Below are 23,724 nucleotides of genomic sequence, written 5' to 3'. Positions count from 1 at the left end.
CCCTCTCCTCTCTTTTCCTCCCCTCTCCTCTCCTCCCCTCTCCTCTCTTTTCCTCTCCTCTCCTTTTCTCTCCTCTAGACTCCTACCCTCCACTCTCCTTTTCTCTCCTCTCCCCAAACTCCTGTTCTCCTCTTCTGTCCTCTCTTCCCTTCTCCTCTCCTCACCTGCAGGAAGACTTTAAGGCGGTCCAGTGGGGCGGTGCCGGTCCGGGAGACTGATCCTGCCATAGCTCCAGCCATCAGCTGTCTCCAGACGAACCCTGACTTCTTCTCCTGCTCTGAGAACTCATCAGGACAGGTCAGGTTGTCTCCTATGTCCAGCATCTAGACAGAGAGAGAGAGGGGAAGGAGGGAGAGGTAGGAGGGATGGGGGAGAAGGGAGACGTAGGGATGGAGGGGGGAGGAGGGACAGGGGAGGAGGGAGAGGTAGGGGGAGGGAGGGAGAGGAGGGAGAGGTAGGGATGGAGGGGGAGGAGGAAGAGGTAGGGATGGAGGGGGAGGAGGAAGAGGTAGGGATGGAGGGGGAGGAGGAAGAGGTAGGGATGGAGGGGGAGGAGGAAGAGGTAGGGATGGAGGGGGAGGAGGGAGAGGTAGGGATGGAGGGGGAGGAGGAAGAGGTAGGGATGGAGGGGGAGGAGGGAGAGGTAGGGATGGAGGGGGAGGAGGAAGAGGTAGGGATGGAGGGGGAGGAGGGAGAGGTAGGGATGGAGGGGGAGGAGGGAGAGGTAGGGATGGAGGGGGAGGAGAGAAAGGGGGAGGAGGGAGAGGGAGTCATTTGACAAACTACTTAGTTACTAAACAACAAAGTTGTCAGACTGGTATCCAGGCTACATCTCTGCTGGGTTTCCAGTGTGTGTGTGTGCGTGTGTGTGTGCGTGTGTGTGTGTGTGTGTGTGTGTGTGTGTGACTCACATGAGAGTGTTTCCAGTAGCGAGAGATGTCTTCCAGACTATGTATGGGGTTGAACAGGAAGTGATCTCGCCACTCATCCCAGTCGATGGTCATGTTACCATCCCTGTCAATACTGACCAGAGACAGAGAGAATGTCACACATAGCACGACACGTACACACACACACACAGACGGACACACACACACAGACGTACACACACACACACACAGACGTACGCACACACGGACACACTAGGGCTGACCCCCTTTAGTGGACTGGTGGATTGTTCCGGTTGACAGGCTGTTGGTCGACCGACATTTCTTTAGTCCAGCAGTAGCACATTAGTATATCTTGTTTTTGTACAAGACACCGTCTGATTGGCTCCTGTCTCAGTGGACTAATCCATTGTGGAGGCCGTGGGGGTGGCACAGTCCATCACTCTAAGACATGTGATACTGAAATTGAATATAGGTTATATTATGTTAAAATAATGGTGCAACAATAATAAATCGAATATTATTTCATAACAAATGCTCTTTCCCCCGCGTTGGATACGGTCGCTGTCCGCGGTTCTGAAACATCATCTTTGGTGAGCCGTAGAATTGGCACCTTTCCCTGACAACAAGTTAACCAGCATATTGGGATTGAGAACAATGTGGGCGAGGCAGCAGCAGAGACGAGGAAACAGCCCTTTTGCCTTGAGCCTAATTGTCTAAGAAAATTGAGGAGAGAGGAAACTATTTAACTAGATAGTTAACTAACTGTTAAATGTCCCAGGCTTTATAAATCATCCATATATATCTCTACAGAAATAAGACTGATCCTGCTTCTGTCCTCTGTTTGAGTGTTTGTTTAACAACCTACTGATTCCATGAGCACCAAGCCTCAAGCAACGGCAAAATGTTGGATAAAGTAATTTCACAGATTCGTCTGTTTTTAATCTTTGCTATGCTGTAATAAAGGCTTTACGTGTTTTAAGTGCTTTAAGTGTTTTCCGTTAGAACAGACTGGTATTACTTATACGTTATTTAGTGTTGTTTACACTGTTCCAAACAGGCAGAACAAAATATATTATAATCTAACAGCACCTGTTTGTCACACATAATAAACACCCAGCTCTAACACACAGCTTTCGCTCCTAAACCTTCCTTTTTCCTGGATCTCCTGTAGTCTCCACAACTAAGTCAAATGTCTTCCACAGATCTGACTTCCCCTTTCCCGCCTGAGCAACCAGTAAACATTAGACCGCTTCCAGCTTCTTTTTCACGTCCTCCGCATCCATTTTGCTGTCACGTGTTACTGTGTTTGGAGTTTGTTATAACCGATTTATTGATGTGATTATTATGGGCTATAGGTCAGGTCCTATTGGTCACATGCATGCGATGCTTACATGTTTCATGTAAAGAAAGCAAGGGTTGAGGGATTAGGGAATGTTGTTCCTAATAGAAACAAGGGTTGAGGGAATAGGGAATGTTGTTCCTAATAGGAACAAGGGTTGAGGGAATAGGGAATGTTGTTCCTAATAGGAACAAGGGTTGAGGGAATAGGGAATGTTGTTCCTGAACAAATTAGATTATTTCGTTAACAGAACTTTTCAGTCAGAAACCAGTAAGAAACTAAACGGCTGAAATGACGTCACAGCTTCAGCACAGACAGACAATAAACTCTCAGCTGTGCTGTTGTGCCTTTCCTCTGCAGTAGGGAGGAGAGAGAGACAACGTGCACCAGTCACACAGACACTTCAACACAGTGTGACCATCGGGCTCTTTCTTCAGTCATTTGTGCATCTTAATTATTTAGTCCAAACAGTGTGCTTAAAGCATCAGACAAGCTCAGCGCAACATGTAGTTGGTTGTATTCAAACACATAGTCTGTCTATATATGGAAAAAAGAAGTTTCAACGTTTCAACCAATCGATTGGTCAAAAGAACAGGACGACTCTCGGTCGACCAAGACAAGCCTAGAAGACATACACATACACTTGCATGGACCGACGCAAACACACACACACAGATGGACACACACCCACACATGCATGGACGAACACACACACACACACACATGCATGGACGAACACACACACACACACACACACACGCACACGCACACGCACACAGTAATAATCATGCAAACTCACACTCACAAACATAAAAGTATAGTTGTCCGACAACTCCAATTGTAGAAAACAAAGCCATTCTACAATTCATACTAGATTGTGCAATTACAGCACAGATATAACCAGAGTAGACTGTATCATTCCAGCGTAGATATGAGTAGAGTAGATTGTACAGACCTCTTCATGATGGTGGCAGCCTCCTTCAGACTGACAGCTATTCCCAGAGTTTGAAGGGACTGCTGAATCTCTGATACATCTATCTCACCTGCAAACACAGTATCCACGTCAGAGTTGGTGTGTGTATTTGACTGTGTGTGTTTTGATTGTGTTTCTCAGTGTGTATTTTATTCACATACCTTACGTACGTACGCAACACAAGAACCCAGTGAGCTTTGCAAAATTGGCTATATTGTATATTTGTATCAAGTTACAAAATGTGGGTCTGCACACGTCTGCGTATTTTAGTTAAACAACTACAGAGGATGTCCATTTATCTCCCTGTGATTCTGGAGCCCCGTACGTAAGACGGGTTCATATTTATCTTTACAAACCGTCGTTGTTGCGGTCCAGGCTGAGGAACATGAGTCGGAGCTCTTCCTCGTGGGAGCGGAGGTACTGCCGGAACTCCTGGAAGTCCAACTCTCCATCATTGTTGCTGTCCCCCTCCTTGACAATCTGCTGGGGAGGGGGCACAGAAGGGGGGTGGAGGAGCGGTGTAGGGGCAGAGGTGGTGGTGGAGAGGGGAGGAGGTGGTGGGGTTGAAGAGATGGGGGAGTGGAAAGGTGGTGGGGGGGAACAGGGTGGAAGGGTGGAGAGGGAATGGAGAGATGTTGGACGAGGAGAGAGGAGATGGAGAGATGGAGAGATGTGGAGTGAGGAGAGAGAGGAGAGGTGGGGGAGGAGATGGAGAGGAGGTAGAAGAGTTGCCAACATGGTTAAGAACAGGAGGAAGTGGTGGATGGAATGTTAATGTGGAGGTGAATTAAGAACAGGAGGAAGTGGTGGATGGAATGTTAATGTGGAGGTGAATTAAGAACAGGAGGAAGTGGTGGATGGAATGTTAATGTGGAGGTGAATTAAGAACAGGAGGAAGTGGTGGATGGAATGTTAATGTGGAGGTGAATTAAGAACAGGAGGAAGTGGTGGATGGAATGTTAATGTGGAGGTGAATTAAGAACAGGAGGAAGTGGTGGATGGAATGTTAATGTGGAGGTGAATTAAGAACAGGAGGAAGTGGTGGATGGAATGTTAATGTGGAGGTGAATTAAGAACAGGAGGAAGTGGTGGATGGAATGTTAATGTGGAGGTGAATTAAGAACAGGAGGAAGTGGTGGATGGAATGTTAATGTGGAGGTGAATTAAGAACAGGAGGAAGTGGTGGATGGAATGTTAATGTGGAGGTGAATTAAGAACAGGAGGAAGTTATGGATGGAATGTTAATGTGGAGGTGAATTAAGAACAGGAGGAAGTGGTGGATGGAATGTTAATGTGGAGGTGAATTAAGAACAGGAGGAAGTGGTGGATGGAATGTTAATGTGGAGGTGAATTAAGAACAGGGGGAAGTGGTGGATGTAATGTTAATGTGGAGGTGAATTAAGAACAGGAGGAAGTGGTGGATGGAATGTTAATGTGGAGGTGAAAGGGGGGAAGAAGATACAAAGCCAGCCGGATGCAAAGACAAGAAGCAAAATCAATACACTGAAACTGACAGACAACCTGAGAAACACAGTCACAAACCACTCTGAGGTCAACCCTGGGTCAGTCACATTACATCACAGACATATTGACATTCCATACATTCCAAATGGTACCCTATATAGTACACTACTCTAGACCAGAGACCATTCCTCCTATATAGTACACTACTCTAGACCAGAGACCATTCCTCCTATATAGTACACTACTCTAGACCAGAGACCATTCCTCCTATATAGTACACTACTCTAGACCAGAGACCATTCCTCCTATATAGTACACTACTCTTGACCAGAGACCATTCCTCCTATATAGTACACTACTCTAGACCAGAGACCATTCCTCCTATTCTTCCAGCTTGATGTACCAGTACACCCCCTGGACAGGACACTAGTCTATCTCCTGTTTCTGTAGGGTGAGGCAGCTTGATGTACCAGTACACCCCCTGGACAGGACACTAGTCTATCTCCTGTTTCTGTAGGGTGAGGCAGCTTGATGTACCAGTACACCCCCTGGACAGGACACTAGTCTATCTCCTGTTTCTGTAGGGTGAGGCAGCTTGATGTACCAGTACACCCCCTGGACAAGACACTAGTCTATCTCCTGTTTCTGTAAGGTGAGGCAGCTTGATGTACCAGTACACCCCCTGGACAGGACACTAGTCTATCTCCTGTTTCTGTAGGGTGAGGCAGAATGATGTACCAGTACACCCCCTGGACAGGACACTAGTCTATCTCCTGTTTCTGTAGGGTGAGGCAGCTTGATGTACCAGTACACCCCCTGGACAGGACACTAGTCTATCTCCTGTTTCTGTAGGGTGAGGCAGCCTGATGTACCAGTACACCCCCTGGACAGGACACTAGTCTATCTCCTGTTTCTGTAGGGTGAGGCAGAATGATGTACCAGTACACCCCCTGGACAGGACACTAGTCTATCTCATGTTTCTGTAGGGTGAGGCAGCCTGATGTACCAGTACACCCCCTGGACAGGACACTAGTCTATCTCCTGTTTCTGTAAGGTGAGGCAGCTTGATGTACCAGTACACCCCCTGGACAGGACACTAGTCTATCTCTTGTTTCTGTAGGGTGAGGCAGCCTGATGTACCAGTACACCCCCTGGACAGGACACTAGTCTATCTCCTGTTTCTGTAAGGTGAGGCAGCTTGATGTACCAGTACACCCCCTGGACAGGACACTAGTCTATCTCCTGTTTCTGTAGGGTGAGGCAGCCTGATGTACCAGTACACCCCCTGGACAGGACACTAGTCTATCTCCTGTTTCTGTAGGTTGAGGCAGCTTGATGTACCAGTACACCCCCTGGACAGGACACTAGCCTTACGCCCAATCCATCTAATTAATGCTCTCTTTGGTATGACTCAGCCGGAGATCAAACTCCCAACCTTTCAATCTCAGGGCGGCCACTGAGTTGGTCTTTTGACCGTAGCATAGGGCAAGAAGTAGTGCACTATATAGGGAATAGGGTGCCATCAGAGACTCAAGCCGATGTTTGTTAGTCATGGACACAGTAGGCTTGCTCTATAAATCCAGTCCTTCACACAGCTCCAGTCAACCTGTCTGTTTCCCAACCTCCCACCAGCCCTACTCCCTCGTTAACAACAGAGCATTATTCTCCCCTGCAGTAAGGCAGCACACACACACACACACACACACACACACACACACACACACACCACAAACACACACACACACACACACACACACACACACACACACACACACACACACCACAAACACACACACACACACACACACACACACACACCACACACACACACACACACACACACACACACACACACACACACGTTGCCATAGGTAACCCCGGGCCACAACTAACATTCCACAGGAAGAGGAGGAGGAGGGGGAATGGAGGATGAAGAGTAGGAAGAGGGCAAAGGAGATAGGGAATGGAAGAGGACAATGAGGAGGACAGGACGGGAGATGAGGAAGATGAGGAGAGGAAAGAAGGAGAGGTAGGATGAGGGGAGAGAAGGCAGAGTTCTGGGTTGTCGTCAGGGCAACAACAATAAAACTCTCAGCCTTCCAAAAATCATCCAAAAATCATCCTCTCAGCCATCCAAAACCTCTTATATGCAGAGACTTGTAGTGAATGTGTAGTTTACTCAAGATACACAAGCAGAGTTGTCTACACAAGCACAGTCGTGTTTCCAGTAGTAATCAGGTAGAGTTGTGTAGTGTTCAGTAGGAAAACAGTTGTGTTTCCAGTAGTAATCAGGTAGAGTTGTCTAGTGTTCAGTAGAAAACAGTCGTGTTTCCAGTAGTAATCAGGTAGAGTTGTGTAGTGTTCAGTAGGAAAACAGTCGTGTTTCCAGTAGTAATCAGGTAGAGTTGTCTAGTGTTCAGTAGAAAACAGTCGTGTTTCCAGTAGTAATCAGGTAGAGTTGTGTAGACCACTACACTACATAAAGAGAGAGACCACTACACTACATAAAGAGAGACCACAACACTACATAAAGAGAGACAACACCACTACATAAAGAGAGACAACACTACATAAAGAGAGAGACCACTACACTACATAAAGAGAGAGACCACAACACTACAAAAAGAGAGAGACCACTACACTACATAAAGAGAGAGACCACTACACTACATAAAGAGAGACAACACTACATAAAGAGAGACACCAAAACACTACATAAAGAGAGAGACCACAACACCACATAAAGAGAGACACCACAACACTACATAAAGAGAGAGACCACAACACTACATAAAGAGAGACAACACTACATAAAGAGACACCACTACACTACAAAAAGAGAGAGACCACTACACTACATAAAGAGAGAGACAATGAGGACAATGAGGAGGACAGGACGGGAGATGAGGAAGATGAGGAGAGGAAAGAAGGAGAGGTAGGATGAGGGGAGAGAAGGCAGAGTTCTGGGTTGTCGTCAGGGCAACAACAATAAAACTCTCAGCCTTCCAAAAATCATCCAAAAATCATCCTCTCAGCCATCCAAAACCTCTTATATGCAGAGACTTGTAGTGAATGTGTAGTTTACTCAAGATACACAAGCAGAGTTGTCTAGTGTTCAGTAGAAAAACAGTCGTGTTTCCAGTAGTAATCAGGTAGAGTTGTGTAGTGTTCAGTAGAAAACAGTCGTGTTTCCAGTAGTAATCAGGTAGAGTTGTCTAGTGTTGAAAACAGTCGTGTTTCCAGTAGTAATCAGGTAGAGTTGTCTAGTGTTCAGTAGGAAAACAGTCGTGTTTCCAGTAGTAATCAGGTAGAGTTGTGTAGTGTTCAGTAGGAAAACAGTTGTGTTTCCAGTAGTAATCAGGTAGAGTTGTCTAGTGTTCAGTAGAAAACAGTCGTGTTTCCAGTAGTAATCAGGTAGAGTTGTGTAGTGTTCAGTAGGAAAACAGTCGTGTTTCCAGTAGTAATCAGGTAGAGTTGTCTAGTGTTCAGTAGAAAACAGTCGTGTTTCCAGTAGTAATCAGGTAGAGTTGTGTAGTGTTCAGTAGGAAAACAGTCGTGTTTCCAGTAGTAATCAGGTAGAGTTGTCTAGTGTTGAAAACAGTCGTGTTTCCAGTAGTAATCAGGTAGAGTTGTGTAGTGTTCAGTAGGAAAACAGTCGTGTTTCCAGTAGTAATCAGGTAGAGTTGTCTAGTGTTCAGTAGAAAAACAGTCATGTTTCCAGTAGTAATCAGAGAGAGAGAGACAGAGAGAGAGAGACAGAGAGAGAGACAGAGAGAGAGAGCAAGCATGGGAAGAGAGAGAGAGAGCAAGGGGAGAGAGAGAGAGAGACAGAGAGAGAGAGACAGAGAGAGACAGCGAGAGAGCAAGCATGGGGAGAGAGAGAGAGAGAGCAAGGGGAGAGAGAGAGAGAGACAGAGAGAGACAGAGAAAAGACAGAGAGAGAAAAAGCAAGGCGAGAGAGAGAGAGAGAGACAGAGAAAAGAGATAGCGTGAGTGGGAAAGGTTAAATGCTTTCTCGGCTTACCAACTCTCTCCTTGAACTAAAATAGGGAACGTGTACTCTCACCGACACACGTGAACACAGACAGAACACCACTGTGTGTTTGTCTGCTACACTCTTTCTGCCAAGAAAAACAGCCATAAACTGATAGCGGGAGGTGTGTGTGTGTGTGTGTGTGTGTGTGTGTGTGTGTGTGTGTGTGTGTGTGTGTCTGTGTGTGTGTGCGTATAACAAAGTCAACAGAAACACATTCAAACACACAAAACAATGCCCTATAACTCTCCAACAGAATGGTGATTTAGTAGACTTAATTTAATGAACTGGCTGAGGATCCGACTTCTCATTTAAAGTGCTGTTTACAGTAATACATATATTTCTACATGTTATATTTAACACACATCACAACGAGAGAGACACCACAACACCACATAAAGAGAGACACCACAACACTACATAAAGAGAGACACCACAACACTACATAAATGGACACCACAACACTACATAAAGAGACACCACAACACCACATAAAGAGACACCACAACACTACATAAAGAGAGACCACAACACTACATAAAGAGAGAGACCACTACACTACATAAAGAGAGACACCACAACACTACATAGAGAGAGACCACAACACTACATAAAGAGAGAGACCACAACACCACATAAAGAGAGACCACAACACTACATAAAGAGAGACAACACTACATAAAGAGACACCACTACACTACAAAAAGAGAGAGACCACTACACTACATAAAGAGAGAGACCACTACACTACATAAAGAGAGACCACAACACTACATAAAGAGAGACCACAACACTACATAAAGAGAGACAACACTACATAAAGAGAGAGACCACTACACTACATAAAGAGAGAGACCACAACACTACATAAAGAGAGACAACACAACACTACAAAAAGAGAGAGACCACTACACTACATAAAGAGAGAGACCACAACACTACATAAAGAGAGACAACACTACATAAAGAGACACCACTACACTACAAAAAGAGAGAGACCACTACACTACATAAAGAGAGAGACCACTACACTACATAAAGAGAGACCACAACACTACATAAAGAGAGACAACACCACTACATAAAGAGAGACAACACTACATAAAGAGAGAGACCACTACACTACATAAAGAGAGAGACCACAACACTACAAAAAGAGAGAGACCACTACACTACATAAAGAGAGAGACCACTACACTACATAAAGAGAGACAACACTACATAAAGAGAGACACCACAACACTACATAAAGAGAGAGACCACAACACCACATAAAGAGAGACACCACAACACTACATAAAGAGAGAGACCACAACACTACATAAAGAGAGACAACACTACATAAAGAGACACCACTACACTACAAAAAGAGAGAGACCACTACACTACATAAAGAGAGAGACCACAACACTACATAAAGAGAGACACCACTACATAAAGAGAGACACCACTACATAAAGAGAGACACCACTACACAAAGAGAGACACCACTACACAAAGAGAGACACCACTACATAAAGAGAGACAACACTACATAAAGAGAGACACCACTACATAAAGAGAGACACCACTACATAAAGAGAGACACCACTACATAAAGAGAGACACCACTACATAAAGAGAGACACCACTACATAAAGAGAGACAACACTACATAAAGAGAGACCTAAGACAACATATGCAGTACAGTAGTAGGCCAGGCCTATACCCTCTTTGTCCCAAATGGAGCCCTATATTACCTATGTAAAAGGAATATGGTTCTATTTGGGACAGTCTTTACTGTGAGCAGTGTTTGACTTGGGCAGGAGTTTACCGGAGCTGAGGACCGGCACCTCAGGATTTTATACTGCTTGAGTTCATGCACCTCTCTTACCTATAATAGCCTATATACAAATATATTAGCTATAGTGGAGTTTCTGCATCTACTAAACTAAGGTCATACCAAGGATAATTTGCTACTTGATTTAGAATTTTAAAACCCCTTGTCGTATCAAAATAATATATAATTATTTTTTGATGTAACATACCAACGCATTGAATAACAGATTCACTACATGGAACAACAGATAGTCCCCCCCCCCCCCCAAAAAAAAAAGTTTGTTATGAAGTATCTCTGAGTATATCTGAGAGATATACGGCCAAACCAGTCAGACGCTACAGACGATTCTGTGACAAGACCAATTTTGTGGATATATTCTCATATTCTGACAAACACCGCTCAACCTCTGCCACCTTTCACCGCAGATGTGGAGGTGAGACACTGGCAAATGTGGAGGTGAGACACTGGCAGATGTGGAGGTGAGACACTGCCAGATGTGGAGGTGAGACACTGGCAGATGTGGAGGTGAGACACTGGTAGATGTGGAGGTGAGACACTGGTAGATGTGGAGGTGAGACACTGCCAGATGTGGAGGTGAGACACTGGTAGATGTGGAGGTGAGACACTGCCAGATGTGGAGGTGAGACACTGCCAGATGTGGAGGTGAGACACTGCCAGATGTGGAGGTGAGACACTGGTAGATGTGGAGGTGAGACACTGCCAGATGTGGAGGTGAGACACTGGCAGATGTGGAGGTGAGACACTGCCAGATGTGGAGGTGAGACACTGCCAGATGTGGAGGTGAGACACTGGCAGATGTGGAGGTGAGACACTGCCAGATGTGGAGGTGAGACACTGCCAGATGTGGAGGTGAGACACTGCCAGATGTGGAGGTGAGACACTGCCAGATGTGGAGGTGAGACACTGGCAGATGCAGTGGATTGCATCCAATGCAACAACAACAAAGAAGACAGATTTTGACGAGGTATTAAACAGACCATTTTATTTTCAATGGTTAACCGCCTGAGTGAACTATCTTAATTTATCCACTATCTTTGTCTATAGACCTATATCCCATCACAGTCAGAGTTCAGAGTTCAGCCAGAGGTCAGATGTAGTTGCTTCACATTCCAATTCATCAATAATGGTGATCATTGATCAGTCATTGATCTGTTCAGTGAGATGAGTCAGCTCAGGAGGTTACCTATCTATCTTCATATAGCCTGGTGGTCTCAGGTTACCTATCTATCTTCATATAGCCTGGTGCTCTCAGGAGGTTACCTATCTATCTTCATATAGCCTGGTGCTCTCAGGAGGTTACCTATCTTCATATAGCCTGGTGCTCTCAGGAGGTTACCTATCTATCTTCATATAGCCTGGTGGTCTCAGGAGGTTACCTATCTATCTTCATATAGCCTGGTGCTCTCAGGAGGTTACCTATCTATCTTCATATAGTCTGGTGGTCTCAGGAGGTTACCTATCTATCTTCATATAGCCTGGTGCTCTCAGGAGGTTACCTATCTATCTTCATATAGCCTGGTGGTCTCAGGAGGTTACCTATCTATCTTCATATAGCCTGGTGCTCTCAGGAGGTTACCTATCTATCTTCATATAGCCTGGTGGTCTCAGGAGGTTACCTATCTATCTTCATATAGCCTGGTGGTCTCAGGAGGTTACCTATCTATCTTCATATAGCCTGGTGGTCTCAGGAGGTTACCTATCTATCTTCATATAGCCTGGTGGTCTCATGAGGTTACCTATCTATCTTCATATAGCCTGGTGCTCTCAGGAGGTTACCTATCTATCTTCATATAGCCTGGTGGTCTCAGGAGGTTACCTATCTATCTTCATATAGCCTGGTGGTCTCAGGAGGTTACCTATCTATCTTCATATAGCCTGGTGGTCTCAGGAGGTTACCTATCTATCTTCATATAGCCTGGTGCTCTCAGGAGGTTACCTATCTATCTTCATATAGCCTGGTGGTCTCAGGAGGTTACCTATCTATCTTCATATAGCCTGGTGCTCTCAGGAGGTTACCTATCTATCTTCATATAGCCTGGTGGTCTCAGGAGGTTACCTATCTATCTTCATATAGCCTGGTGCTCTCAGGAGGTTACCTATCTATCTTCATATAGCCTGGTGCTCTCAGGAGGTTACCTATCTATCTTCATATAGCCTGGTGCTCTCAGGAGGTTACCTATCTATCTTCATATAGCCTGGTGGTCTCAGGAGGTTACCTATCTATCTTCATATAGCCTGGTGGTCTCAGGAGGTTACCTATCTATCTTCATATAGCCTGGTGCTCTCAGGAGGTTACCTATCTATCTTCATATAGCCTGGTGCTCTCAGGAGGTTACCTATCTATCTTCATATAGCCTGGTGGTCTCAGGAGGTTACCTATCTATCTTCATATAGCCTGGTGGTCTCAGGAGGTTACCTATCTATCTTCATATAGCCTGGTGGTCTCAGGAGGTTACCTATCTATCTTCGTATAGCCTATACCAGGGATGGGCGACTGCAGTCCCCGGGGCCCTGATGGGTGTCAAATGTTTGCCCCCAGCTGACACACCTGACTCCAATAATCATTTCATCATCAAATCAAACTTTATTCGTCACATGCGCAGAATACAACAAGTGTAGACCTTACTGTGAAATCCGTACTTACAAGCTCTAGTTTAAGGGAATATTAACCAAATAAACTCATGTAAATAATAATACAAAGTAACACAATAACATGACAATAACGGTAGGAGTCAGTATGCAGGGGTACAGATCATGATCTTCAGGGGAAATTGTAATACGTTTAACCAGCTGTGTTTGCTGGGGATGGTGGAAAGATGTGACACCACTCAGCCCAGAGGACTGGAGTTGCCCACCCAAGGCCTATACTGTGGAGTTGCCCACCCGAGGCCATCACACACACACACACACACACGCGCGCGCACGCACGCACACACACACACACACACACACACACACACACACACACACACATAACATGCAATTAGTGGCTGGTGATGGCTAGGGGGATCCCCACCGTGTGAGTTTAGGCTATAGCCAAACGTTTCACGTAAAAAAACGTAATTCGTGATCATCATCAAGGTATACCGAATGACAGCCGAGTTGCTGCCCGGGCTCGTTGGCTGCTTACCCGGTCCACCGCGCGGCGGGAGAGCCCACGTTTCGCCAAACCCACACGGAGCTCGTGGATATCGATGACTCCATCACTGTTCAAGTCCAGTTCGTCGAACAGTTCCACCCATCGCTTCTCCCTCTCCGGGTCGCCATCCTCCTGGCAGCGGGCCTGGGTCCTCCAGCCCCGTGGGATCCGAGCCCCCGGCGGACCCATGCGTGGTGACGGTTGGCTGCGTCGGTTAGATCCCGGTGGAATAGCCTATAGAGTCATCGGCGTCCGATGTCCAAATCAGGATAGATGTGTTGTTGTTGTAATATTCAGGCTACTCAGTCAGTAAATCACTCGGGAGAAGGACAGAGACAGATGTGCAGATTAAAAACAATCGAACGGTGGACCTCACGACGCGCTCATGCTATACATGTTACACATCATTTCAAAGTTTTAACACCCGTTTTTATACCTTAATTGGTTGTAAATAGTTGTTTATTTATCCGTCAAGAAACCAGGAAGCGACGGTAACCTAACATAGTAGTAAAGACAGAAAGCCCTTCCTTCTTTCGGTGCTTTAGAACGGAGCGCGGCAAACTGCCAGAACCGTAACCTTAATCCAGTGTCAAATTAATCTCGGTAACGGATATGCCCGAGACGTTTAAAGATTAGGCCTGTACATGTCGTCCTCTTGTTTTTTTTGGGACGCACACCAACCCCGGGTGGTTTGTAATGCACCGTCCTGACGTTACGATCCGTCAGAATGTGACAGCAAATGCGCGCTTTGCAGCGTTGCAAATAGTTGGTCCGTGTCGGGTCGCTGTCATGCGAAGAAGATATTATCTAGGCCAATGCTGCTAATGTATCCTTGCTTCACGTCAGAAACCGTCGCCGTCGCGTCAACTGAGAAAGCGAAGCGTCGAAGGAATGTGTTGTCTTGAGTCTGCGCCGTAGCCTAGCCCTCTGTAGACTACCAGGGACACGCATTTAGTTCAGTCCCCACACACAAAGACCCAAGGTGAATTGAAAAACACTGTTGAAACAGTCTCGTAGGCAATGGTGGGACTTGCTCTCGTAATACAATCCTGAAATATCGTAGTAATAGTTCTTGAGTCTATTACAGTTCAATGACATTGTACATTTTCTATACCACATGTTGTAGACTATATGATGTTTTCTTTCAGTACATTATGAATCACTCTGTTGGACTGATGCCAGGAATGCCCCTTTATAAATCATGTTTGCAACAATAACATGGTCCTGTGTTGCAGTAACACACACAGATACGGGCGGGCGCCCACTCAAATAAAGTCAAGTGGCCTTCTCAGACAAATGTCCAGCACACACCCAACCATCTGGCTTATCAACTAGTCACCTGTTACAACTAGTCACACACCCAACCATCTGGCTTATCAACTAGTCACCTGTTACAACTAGTCACCTGTTACAACGAGTCACACCTGTTACAACTAGTCAGCTGTTACAACTAGTCACCTGTTACAACTAGTCACACACCCAACCATCTGGCTTATCAACTAGTCACACCTGTTACAACTAGTTACACCTGTTACAACTAGTCAGCTGTTACAACTAGTCACCTGTTACAACTAGTCAGCTGTTACAACTAGTCACCTGTTACAACTAGTCACACACCCAACCATCTGGCTTATCAACTAGTCACACCTGTTACAACTAGTTACACCTGTTACAACTAGTCAGCTGTTACAACTAGTCATCTGTTACAACTAGTCACACCTGTTACAACTAGTCAGCTATTACAACTAGTCACCTGTTACAACTAGTCAGCTGTTACAACTAGTCACCTGTTACAACTAGTTACACCTGTTACAACTAGTCACCTGTTACAACTAGTTACACCTGTTACAACTAGTCACCTGTTACAACTAGTTACACCTGTTACAACTAGTCACCTGTTACAACTAGTCACACCTGTTACAACTAGTCAGCTGTTACAACTAGTCACCTGTTACAACTAGTCACCTGTTACAACTAGTCACACCTGTTACAACTAGTCACCTGTTACAACTAGTCACCTGTTACAACTAGTCACCTGTTACAACTAGTCACACCTGTTACAACTAGTTACACCTGTTACAACTAGTCAGTCACCTGTTACAACTAGTCACACCTGTTACAACTAGTTACACCTGTTACAACTAATCAGCTGTTACAACTAGTCACACCTGTTACAACTAGTTACACCTGTTACAACTAGTCACACCTGTTACAACTAGTTACACCTGTTACAACTAGTCAGCTGTTACAACTAGTCATACCTGTTACAACTAGTCACACCTGTTACAACTAGTTACACCTGTTACAACTAGTCAGCTGTTACAACTAGTCATACCTGTTACAACTAGTCACACCTGTTACAACTAGTCAGCTGTTACAACTAGTTACACCTGTTACAACTAGTCAGTCACCTGTTACAACTAGTCACACCTGTTACAACTAGTTACACCTGTTACAACTAATCAGCTGTTACAACTAGTCACACCTGTTACAACTAGTCAGCTGTTACAACTAGTCAGCTGTTACAACTAGTCACCTGTTACAACTAGTCACACCTGTTACAACTAGTTACACCTGTTACAACTAGTCACACCTGTTACAACTAGTTACACCTGTTACAACTAGTCAGCTGTTACAACTAATCATACCTGTTACAACTAGTCACACCTGTTACAACTAGTTACACCTGTTACAACTAGTCAGCTGTTACAACTAGTCATACCTGTTACAACTAGTCACACCTAGTTGTAACACCCTAAACCTAGCCCTAAACCTAACTCCTAACCCCTAACCCAAAACCCTAAACCTAACTCCTAACCCCTAACCCAAAACCCTAAACCTAACTCCTAACCCCTAACCCAAAACCCTAAACCTAACTCCTAACCCCTAACCCAAAACCCTAAACATAACTCCTAACCCCTAACCCAAAACCCTAAACCTAACTCCTAACCCCTAACCCTAAACCTAACTCCTAACCCCTAACCCAAAACCCTAAACCTAACTCCTACCCCCTAACCAAAAACCTAACTCCTAACCCCTAACCCAACTCCTATCCCTAACCCCTAACCCAAAACCCTAAACCTAACTCCTAACCCCTAACCCAAAACCCTAAACCTACCCCACTAACCCCTAACCCAAAACCCTAACCCAAAACCTAACTCCTAACCCCTAACCCAAAACCTAACCCTAAACCCTAAACCTACCCCACTAACCCCTTACCCTAATTCTAACCCGAACCCCTAAACTTAAAATAGCCTTTGTCATCATGGGGAAGTGGGAAATCTCCCCATAAACCAAGCCGCACGCATGCACACACACACACACATGCACACACACGCACACACACACACACACACACGCACACACTTTCCATAGTTGGAGTGGTGAGGCCAGTGTATCACCTGTTCGTCTGTCATCACCCCTCTCTCTGGTGAATGGACTTTTCCCATCACACTGACTGGTTGGCTGAGAAGTGAGAACACACATGCTGACAGACTGGCCATTCGATCTCTGACACACACACACACTGTCTCCTGATTACCTCATTGTGTGTGCTGGCCCGTCTTTCTTTTCCCGGTGTTAACGGTTCCGGTACATTAACGGCCAGGTGTTGTCGGAGCACACGTACACCTCCTGTCTTACATTACCCTCCATCTCTCCCCCATCCATCCATCCGTCCATCCATCTCTCCCCCATCCATCCATCCATCCATCCTCCTCCCTCATTCTGTTCTCAGATGTGTGGTTGATTAACATGTGTGATAAGCAGGTATATTAAAGGGGCTGATACACTGTAGGGGGTTAGTTTGTGCACAGACACAGAACAGAACAGGAAGGAGCACAGAACAGGACAGGAAGGAGCACACATCAGAATACAACAGCTGGTTTCACATTTTTTGTTTGTTTCGTTAATTTCCTTCCCACGTGCTAAAATGTGTAAAGGACTGTCCTCCCTTCCCTCGTCGTGCTTGGAGAAGTGAGTATGGAAGTATGTAGTACTGTATGTAGTGTGTAGTGTGTAGTACTGTATGTAGTGTGTAGTGTGTAGTACTGTATGTAGTGTGTAGTGTGTAGTATGTAGTACTGTATGTAGTGTGTAGTATGTAGTACTGTATGTAGTGTGTAGTATGTAGTACTGTATGTAGTGTGTAGTGTGTAGTACTGTATGTAGTGTGTAGTGTGTAGCATGAAATGTGTAAAGGACTGTCCTCCCTTCCCTCGTCGTGCTTGGAGAAGTGAGTATGGAAGTAGGTCGTACTGTATGTAGTGTGTAGTGTGTAGTATATAGTACTGTATGTAGTGTGTAGTGTGTAGTATGAAATGTGTAAAGGACTGTCCTCCCTTCCCTCGTCGTGCTTGGAGAAGTGAGTATGGAAGTAGGTCGTACTGTATGTAGTGTGTAGTGTGTAGTATATAGTACTGTATGTAGTGTGTAGTGTGTAGTACTGTATGTAGTGTGTAGTATGTAGTACTGTATGTAGTGTGTAGTATGTAGTATGTACTACTGTATGTAGTGTGTAGTGTGTAGTATATACTACTGTATGTAGTGTGTAGTGTGTAGTATATAGTACTGTATGTAGTGTGTAGTGTGTAGTATATAGTACTGTATGTAGTGTGTAGTATAGTATGAAATGTGTAGCACAGGAGGTTGGTGGCACCATAACTGGGGAGACATGGTTGGATGCCAGTCCATTTATGAGCCGTCCTCCCCTGGTATGTAGTATGTAGTATGTAGTATGTATTGTGTAGTATGTATTGTGTAGTATGTAGTATGTAGTGTGTAGTAGTATGTATTGTGTAGTATGTTGTGTGTAGTATGTAGTGTGTAGTATGTAGTGTATAGTATGTATTGTGTAGTATGTATTGTGTAGTATGTATTGTGTAGTATGTAGTGTGTAGTATGTATTGTGTAGTATGTAGTGTGTAGTGTGTAGTATTATGTACTGTGTAGTGTGTAGTGTGTAGTAGTATGTATTGTGTAGTATGTAGTATGTATTGTGTAGTATGTATTGTGTAGTGTGTAGTATGTCGTGTGTAGTATGTATTGTGTAGTATGTGGTGTGTAGTATGTATTGTGTAGTATGTAGTTTGTATTGTGTAGTATGTATTGTGTATTGTGTAGTATGTATTGTGTAGTATGTATTGTGGAGTATGTATTGTGTAGTGTGTGAGGATGCATCATAGTTTCTAAAGAGAGATCAGTGTGTTTTGTTGAAGTAGTATTGTTGATGTGATTGTTGAAGGAGAAGGTTGATGTGATTGTTGAAGGTGAAGGTTGATGTGTTTTGTTGAAGGAGAAGGTTAATGTGATTGTTGAAGGTGAAGGTTGATGTGATTGTTGAAGGAGAAGGTTGATGTGATTGTTGAAGGAGAGGGTTAATGTGATTGTTGAAGGAGAAGGTTGATGTGATTGTTGAAGGAGAAGGTTAATGTGATTGTTGAAGGAGAAGGTTGATGTGATTGTTGAAGGAGAAGGTTGATGTGATTGTTGAACGAGAAGGTTGATGTGATTGTCGAAGCAGGAGGTTGATGTGATTGTCGAAGCAGGAGGTTGATGTGATTGTTGAAGGAGAAGGTTGATGTGATTGTCGAAGCAGGAGGTTGATGTGATTGTTGAAGGAGAAGGTTAATGTGATTGTTGAAGGAGAAGGTTGATGTGATTGTTGAAGGAGAAGGTTGATGTGATTGTCGAAGCAGGAGGTTGATGTGATTGTTGAAGGAGAAGGTTGATGTGATTGTCGAAGCAGGAGGTTGATGTGATTCGATTTTTAGATATAGAGCACAAACTAAATGTGTGTGTGTGTGTGTGTGTGTGTGTTCCAGAGCAAAGGGGATGCGGGTGAAGTTGAGTCACCTGGCTGACAAACAGGAGTGGACACATCACAAACACAGGTAACCTGTCTGTCTGTGTGTCTGTGTGTCTGTGTGTCTGTCTGTCTGTCTGTCTGTCCACCATTCTACACCAGTGAGTTACTGCAGTCTTGAGTTACGTCAGGAACTGTGGGTTGTTTAACTGACATCAGAGCTTCTCCCTAATCTCTTTCTCTCCATAACCTCATGACTCTTCTAAAGGGTCCATGAGGACAGGACTCTTCAGGATCTGGAGTCTCTACTCAACAGCAAGAGTAAGATCTAGTCCATCTCTTCTCTGTCCCCCTCTCTCTTCTATCGCTCTTCTCTTTTCCTCTCTTCCTTTTCTCTCCCGCTCTCATCTCTTTCTCTCTCTATTCTATCTCTCTCTCTCTTCTCTCCCTCCCTATCTCTTTTTTTGCTTTCTCCCTCTTCTCTCTCCCCCTCTTCTCTCTTTCTCTCCCTCCTTCTCTTCTCTAATTACACTGATACGTTTCCGTGGCAATGTATAGTTTGACTTGTTGAAATGCCCCCTCCTCCCAGTTGGCCAGAAAGCTTTCCTCTGGTTCCTGCAGTCTGAGTTCAGTGAGGAGAACCTGCAGTTCTGGTTGGCCTGTGAGGAGTACAGGGTTACCCCCCCATGGCAGCAGGGGGCCAAGGCCCAGTCTATGTACGGCCAATACATCAACCCTGGTTCACCACAGGAGGTAGGTGGAGTGTTGTTGTCTAAATGTTGTATATACATTTTACAGACGTTGTATAGATGTTGTGTGAATGTTGTAGAAGTAAGTAAGCCTTGTCTGAGCCAGAACAGTCCATAGGGGCGAGAGCCCCCCATTTCTCATATTTCTGTAGCATAAGGAAGCTCGATGTAAAGGACACCCCCTGGACAGGATACTAGTGAACGTTGTACAGGCGTTGTCTGAACATTGTGTGTGTTGTTGCCAGGTGAACCTGGATGCTGAGACCAGGGAGGCTCTACTGCGAGTGATGGAAGAGCCTGCAGGCGACACATTCCACGAGGCCCAACAACACGTCTACCACCTGATGGCCAAAGACTCTTATCCTCGCTTCCTGCGCTCCCCACACTGCCTGGAGGCCCTTAGGGTTCCTTAGATATTCCACAGCGCCACCTGCTGCCCCGGAGGACCACACAACAACATAATAACAAGCTGTGTTTTATAACATTAGAATTTATATCATTTATATTTATACTCAAGTCTTAGTAGACACTCATATGTGAGTTGTAAGATGTTTGTGTTTATCATAAATATGGTATAACTATGGTATATGTCCATGTAGTTCTTAATCAAGTGTTTTGACAGGAACTGAGATCCTGAGTATTCTAGTCAAATCAAATTGGTCCATACACATATTTAACAGATGTTATTGGTCCATATTTAACAGATGTTATTGGTCACATACACATATTTAACAGATGTTATTGGTCCATACACATATTTAACAGATGTTATTGGTCTATATTTAACAGATGTTATTGGTCCATATTTAACAGATGTTATTGGTCACATACACATATTTATCAGATGTTATTGGTCACATACACATATTTAACAGATGTTATTGGTCCATATTTAACAGATGTTATTGGTCACATACACATATTTAACAGATGTTATTGGTCACATACACATATTTAACAGATGTTATTGGTCCATACACATATTTAACAGATGTTATTGGTCCATAATTAACAGATGTTATTGGTCCATATTTAACAGATGTTATTGGTCCATACACATATTTAACAGATGTTATTGGTCCATATTTAACAGATGTTATTGGTCCATATTTAACAGATGTTATTGGTCACATACACATATTTAACAGATGTTATTGGTCCATATTTAACAGATGTTATTGGTCCATATTTATCAGATGGTATTGGTCACATACACATATTTATCAGATGTTATTGGTCCATATTTATCAGATGGTATTGGTCCATATTTATCAGATGGTATTGGTCCATACACATATTTAACAGATGTTATTGGTCACATACACATATTTAACAGATGTTATTGGTCCATACACATATTTAACAGATGTTATTGGTCCATATTTAACAGATGTTATTGGTCCATATTTAACAGATGTTATTGGTCCATATTTAACAGATGTTATTGGTCCATACACATATTTAACAGATGTTATTGGTCCATATTTAACAGATGTTATTGGTCCATATTTAACAGATGTTATTGGTCCATACACATTTAACAGATGTTATTGGTCCATATTTAACAGATGTTATTGGTCCATATTTAACAGATGTTATTGGTCCATATTTAACAGATGTTATTGGTCCATATTTAACAGATGTTATTGGTCCATATTTAACAATGTTATTGGTCACATACACATATTTAACAGATGTTATTGTTACATATTTAACAGATGTTATTGGTCCATATTTACCAGATGTTATTGGTCACATATTTAACAGATGTTATTGGTCCATATTTATCAGATGGTATTGGTCCATACACATATTTAACAGATGTTATTGGTCACATACACATATTTAACAGATGTTATTGGTCCATATTTAACAGATGTTATTGGTCCATATTTAACAGATGTTATTGGTCCATACACATATTTAACAGATGTTATTGGTCCATATTTAACAGATGTTATTGGTCCATATTAAACATATGTTATTGGTCCATATTTAACAGATATTATTGGTCCATATTTAACAGATGTTATTGGTCCATATTTAACAGATGGTATTGGTCCATATTTAACAGATGTTATTGGCCCATATTTAACAGATGTTATTGGTCCATATTAAACAGATGGTATTGGTCCATATTTAACAGATGGTATTGGTCCATATTTATCAGATGTTATTGGTCCATATTTAACAGATGTTATTGGTCCATACACATATTTAACAGATGTTATTGGTCACATACACATATTTAACAGATGTTATTGGTCCATATTTAACAGATGTTATTGGTCCATATTTAACAGATGTTATTGGTCCATACACATATTTAACAGATGTTATTGGTCCATACACATATTTAACAGATGTTATTGGTCCATATTTAACAGATGTTATTGGTCCATATTTATCAGATGGTATTGGTCCATATTTATCAGATGTTATTGGTCCATATTTAACAGATGTTATTGGTCCATATTTATCAGATGGTATTGGTCCATATTTATCAGATGTTATTGGTCACATACACATAATTAACAGATGGTATTGCGGGTGTAGGGAAATGCTTGTGTTCCTCGCTTCAACAGTGCAGTAGTATCTAACATTTCACTGAGTAACTCGTCTTCCTAGATGCTCTTCTGTAGAGGGAGTTATAACTGTATTAGTATTAGAAACGTGTATGTGCACATGGATTACATGTATGTGCCCAGGATTACATGTATGTGCCCAGGATTACATGTATGTGCTCAGGATTACATGTATGTGTCCAGGATTACATGTATGTGCCCAGGATTACATGTATGTGCTCAGGATTACATGTATGTGTCCAGGATTACATGTTTGTGCACCAGGATTACATGTACGTGTCCAGGATTACATGTATGTGCACCAGGATTACATGTATGTGCACCAGGATTACATGTATGTGCACCAGGATTACATGTATGTGCCCAGGATTACATGTATGTGCACCAGGATGCCCAGGATTACATGTATGTGCACCAGGATTACATGTATGTGCACCAGGATTACATGTATGTGCACCAGGATTACATGTATGTGTCCAGGATTACATGTATGTGCACCAGGATTACATGTATGTGCCCAGGATTACATGTATGTGCACCAGGATTACATGTGTGTGCCCAGGATTACATGTATGTGCACCAGGATTACATGTATGTGTCCAGGATTACATGTATGTGTCCAGGATTACATGTATGTGCACCAGGATTACATGTATGTGCACCAGGATTACATGTATGTGTCCAGGATTACATGTATGTGCACCAGGATTACATGTATGTGCACCAGGATTACATGTATGTGTCCAGGATTACATGTATGTGTCCAGGATTACATGTATGTGTCCAGGATTACATGTATGTGTCCAGGATTACATGTATGTGTCCAGGATTACATGTATGTGCAGAGTTCATTGGATCGCATGTTGAACTAGAATAAAATGTAGCCGTAACGAGAAACCTGTCGACTTT

At 43.6% G+C, this 23,724-nt stretch overlaps 2 protein-coding genes across 5 annotated transcripts in view; one reads left to right on the top strand and one right to left on the bottom strand.

Moving 5' to 3' along the window:
* LOC139370240 (mitochondrial adenyl nucleotide antiporter SLC25A23-like) overlaps nt 1–14,057 on the bottom strand; it is a 21,774-nt gene extending 7,717 nt beyond the window's left edge. For 2 of the 3 annotated variants that reach the window (XM_071109597.1, XM_071109595.1), the window contains exons 1-5: nt 13,670–14,057; nt 3,559–3,685; nt 3,185–3,272; nt 912–1,023; nt 165–323 (exon numbers count right to left, since the gene is read on the bottom strand). In XM_071109597.1, coding sequence (XP_070965698.1) covers nt 165–323; nt 912–1,023; nt 3,185–3,272; nt 3,559–3,685; nt 13,670–13,867 — 684 coding nt within the window. In that variant the 5' untranslated portion in view covers nt 13,868–14,057. The remainder of the gene's footprint in view (nt 1–164; nt 324–911; nt 1,024–3,184; nt 3,273–3,558; nt 3,686–13,669) is intronic. The other variant, XM_071109596.1, reaches the window with a different exon arrangement.
* Nucleotides 14,058–17,997: 3,940 nt separating this feature from the next.
* On the top strand, nt 17,998–20,793 carry LOC139369563 (regulator of G-protein signaling 4-like). 2 transcript variants are annotated; one of them, XM_071108808.1, is made up of 5 exons: nt 17,998–18,041; nt 19,501–19,569; nt 19,750–19,802; nt 20,071–20,234; nt 20,476–20,793. In XM_071108808.1, exons 1-5 carry the CDS (start codon nt 17,998–18,000, stop codon nt 20,641–20,643), a joined length of 498 nt encoding a protein of 165 aa, XP_070964909.1. In that variant the 3' UTR covers nt 20,644–20,793. The 2 variants fall into 2 exon arrangements, with proteins under 2 accessions (XP_070964909.1, XP_070964910.1); XM_071108809.1 differs by lacking the exon at nt 17,998–18,041 and adding an exon at nt 18,377–18,390.
* Nucleotides 20,794–23,724: the final 2,931 nt, after the last annotated feature.

The sequence above is a fragment of the Oncorhynchus clarkii genome, chromosome 17 (assembly GCF_045791955.1).
Source record: "Oncorhynchus clarkii lewisi isolate Uvic-CL-2024 chromosome 17, UVic_Ocla_1.0, whole genome shotgun sequence".
In the NCBI taxonomy this organism is placed as follows: domain Eukaryota; kingdom Metazoa; phylum Chordata; class Actinopteri; order Salmoniformes; family Salmonidae; genus Oncorhynchus; species Oncorhynchus clarkii.
The sequence above is the reverse complement of the archived record's forward strand: the minus strand, read 5'-3'. Positions and strand labels throughout refer to the sequence as shown.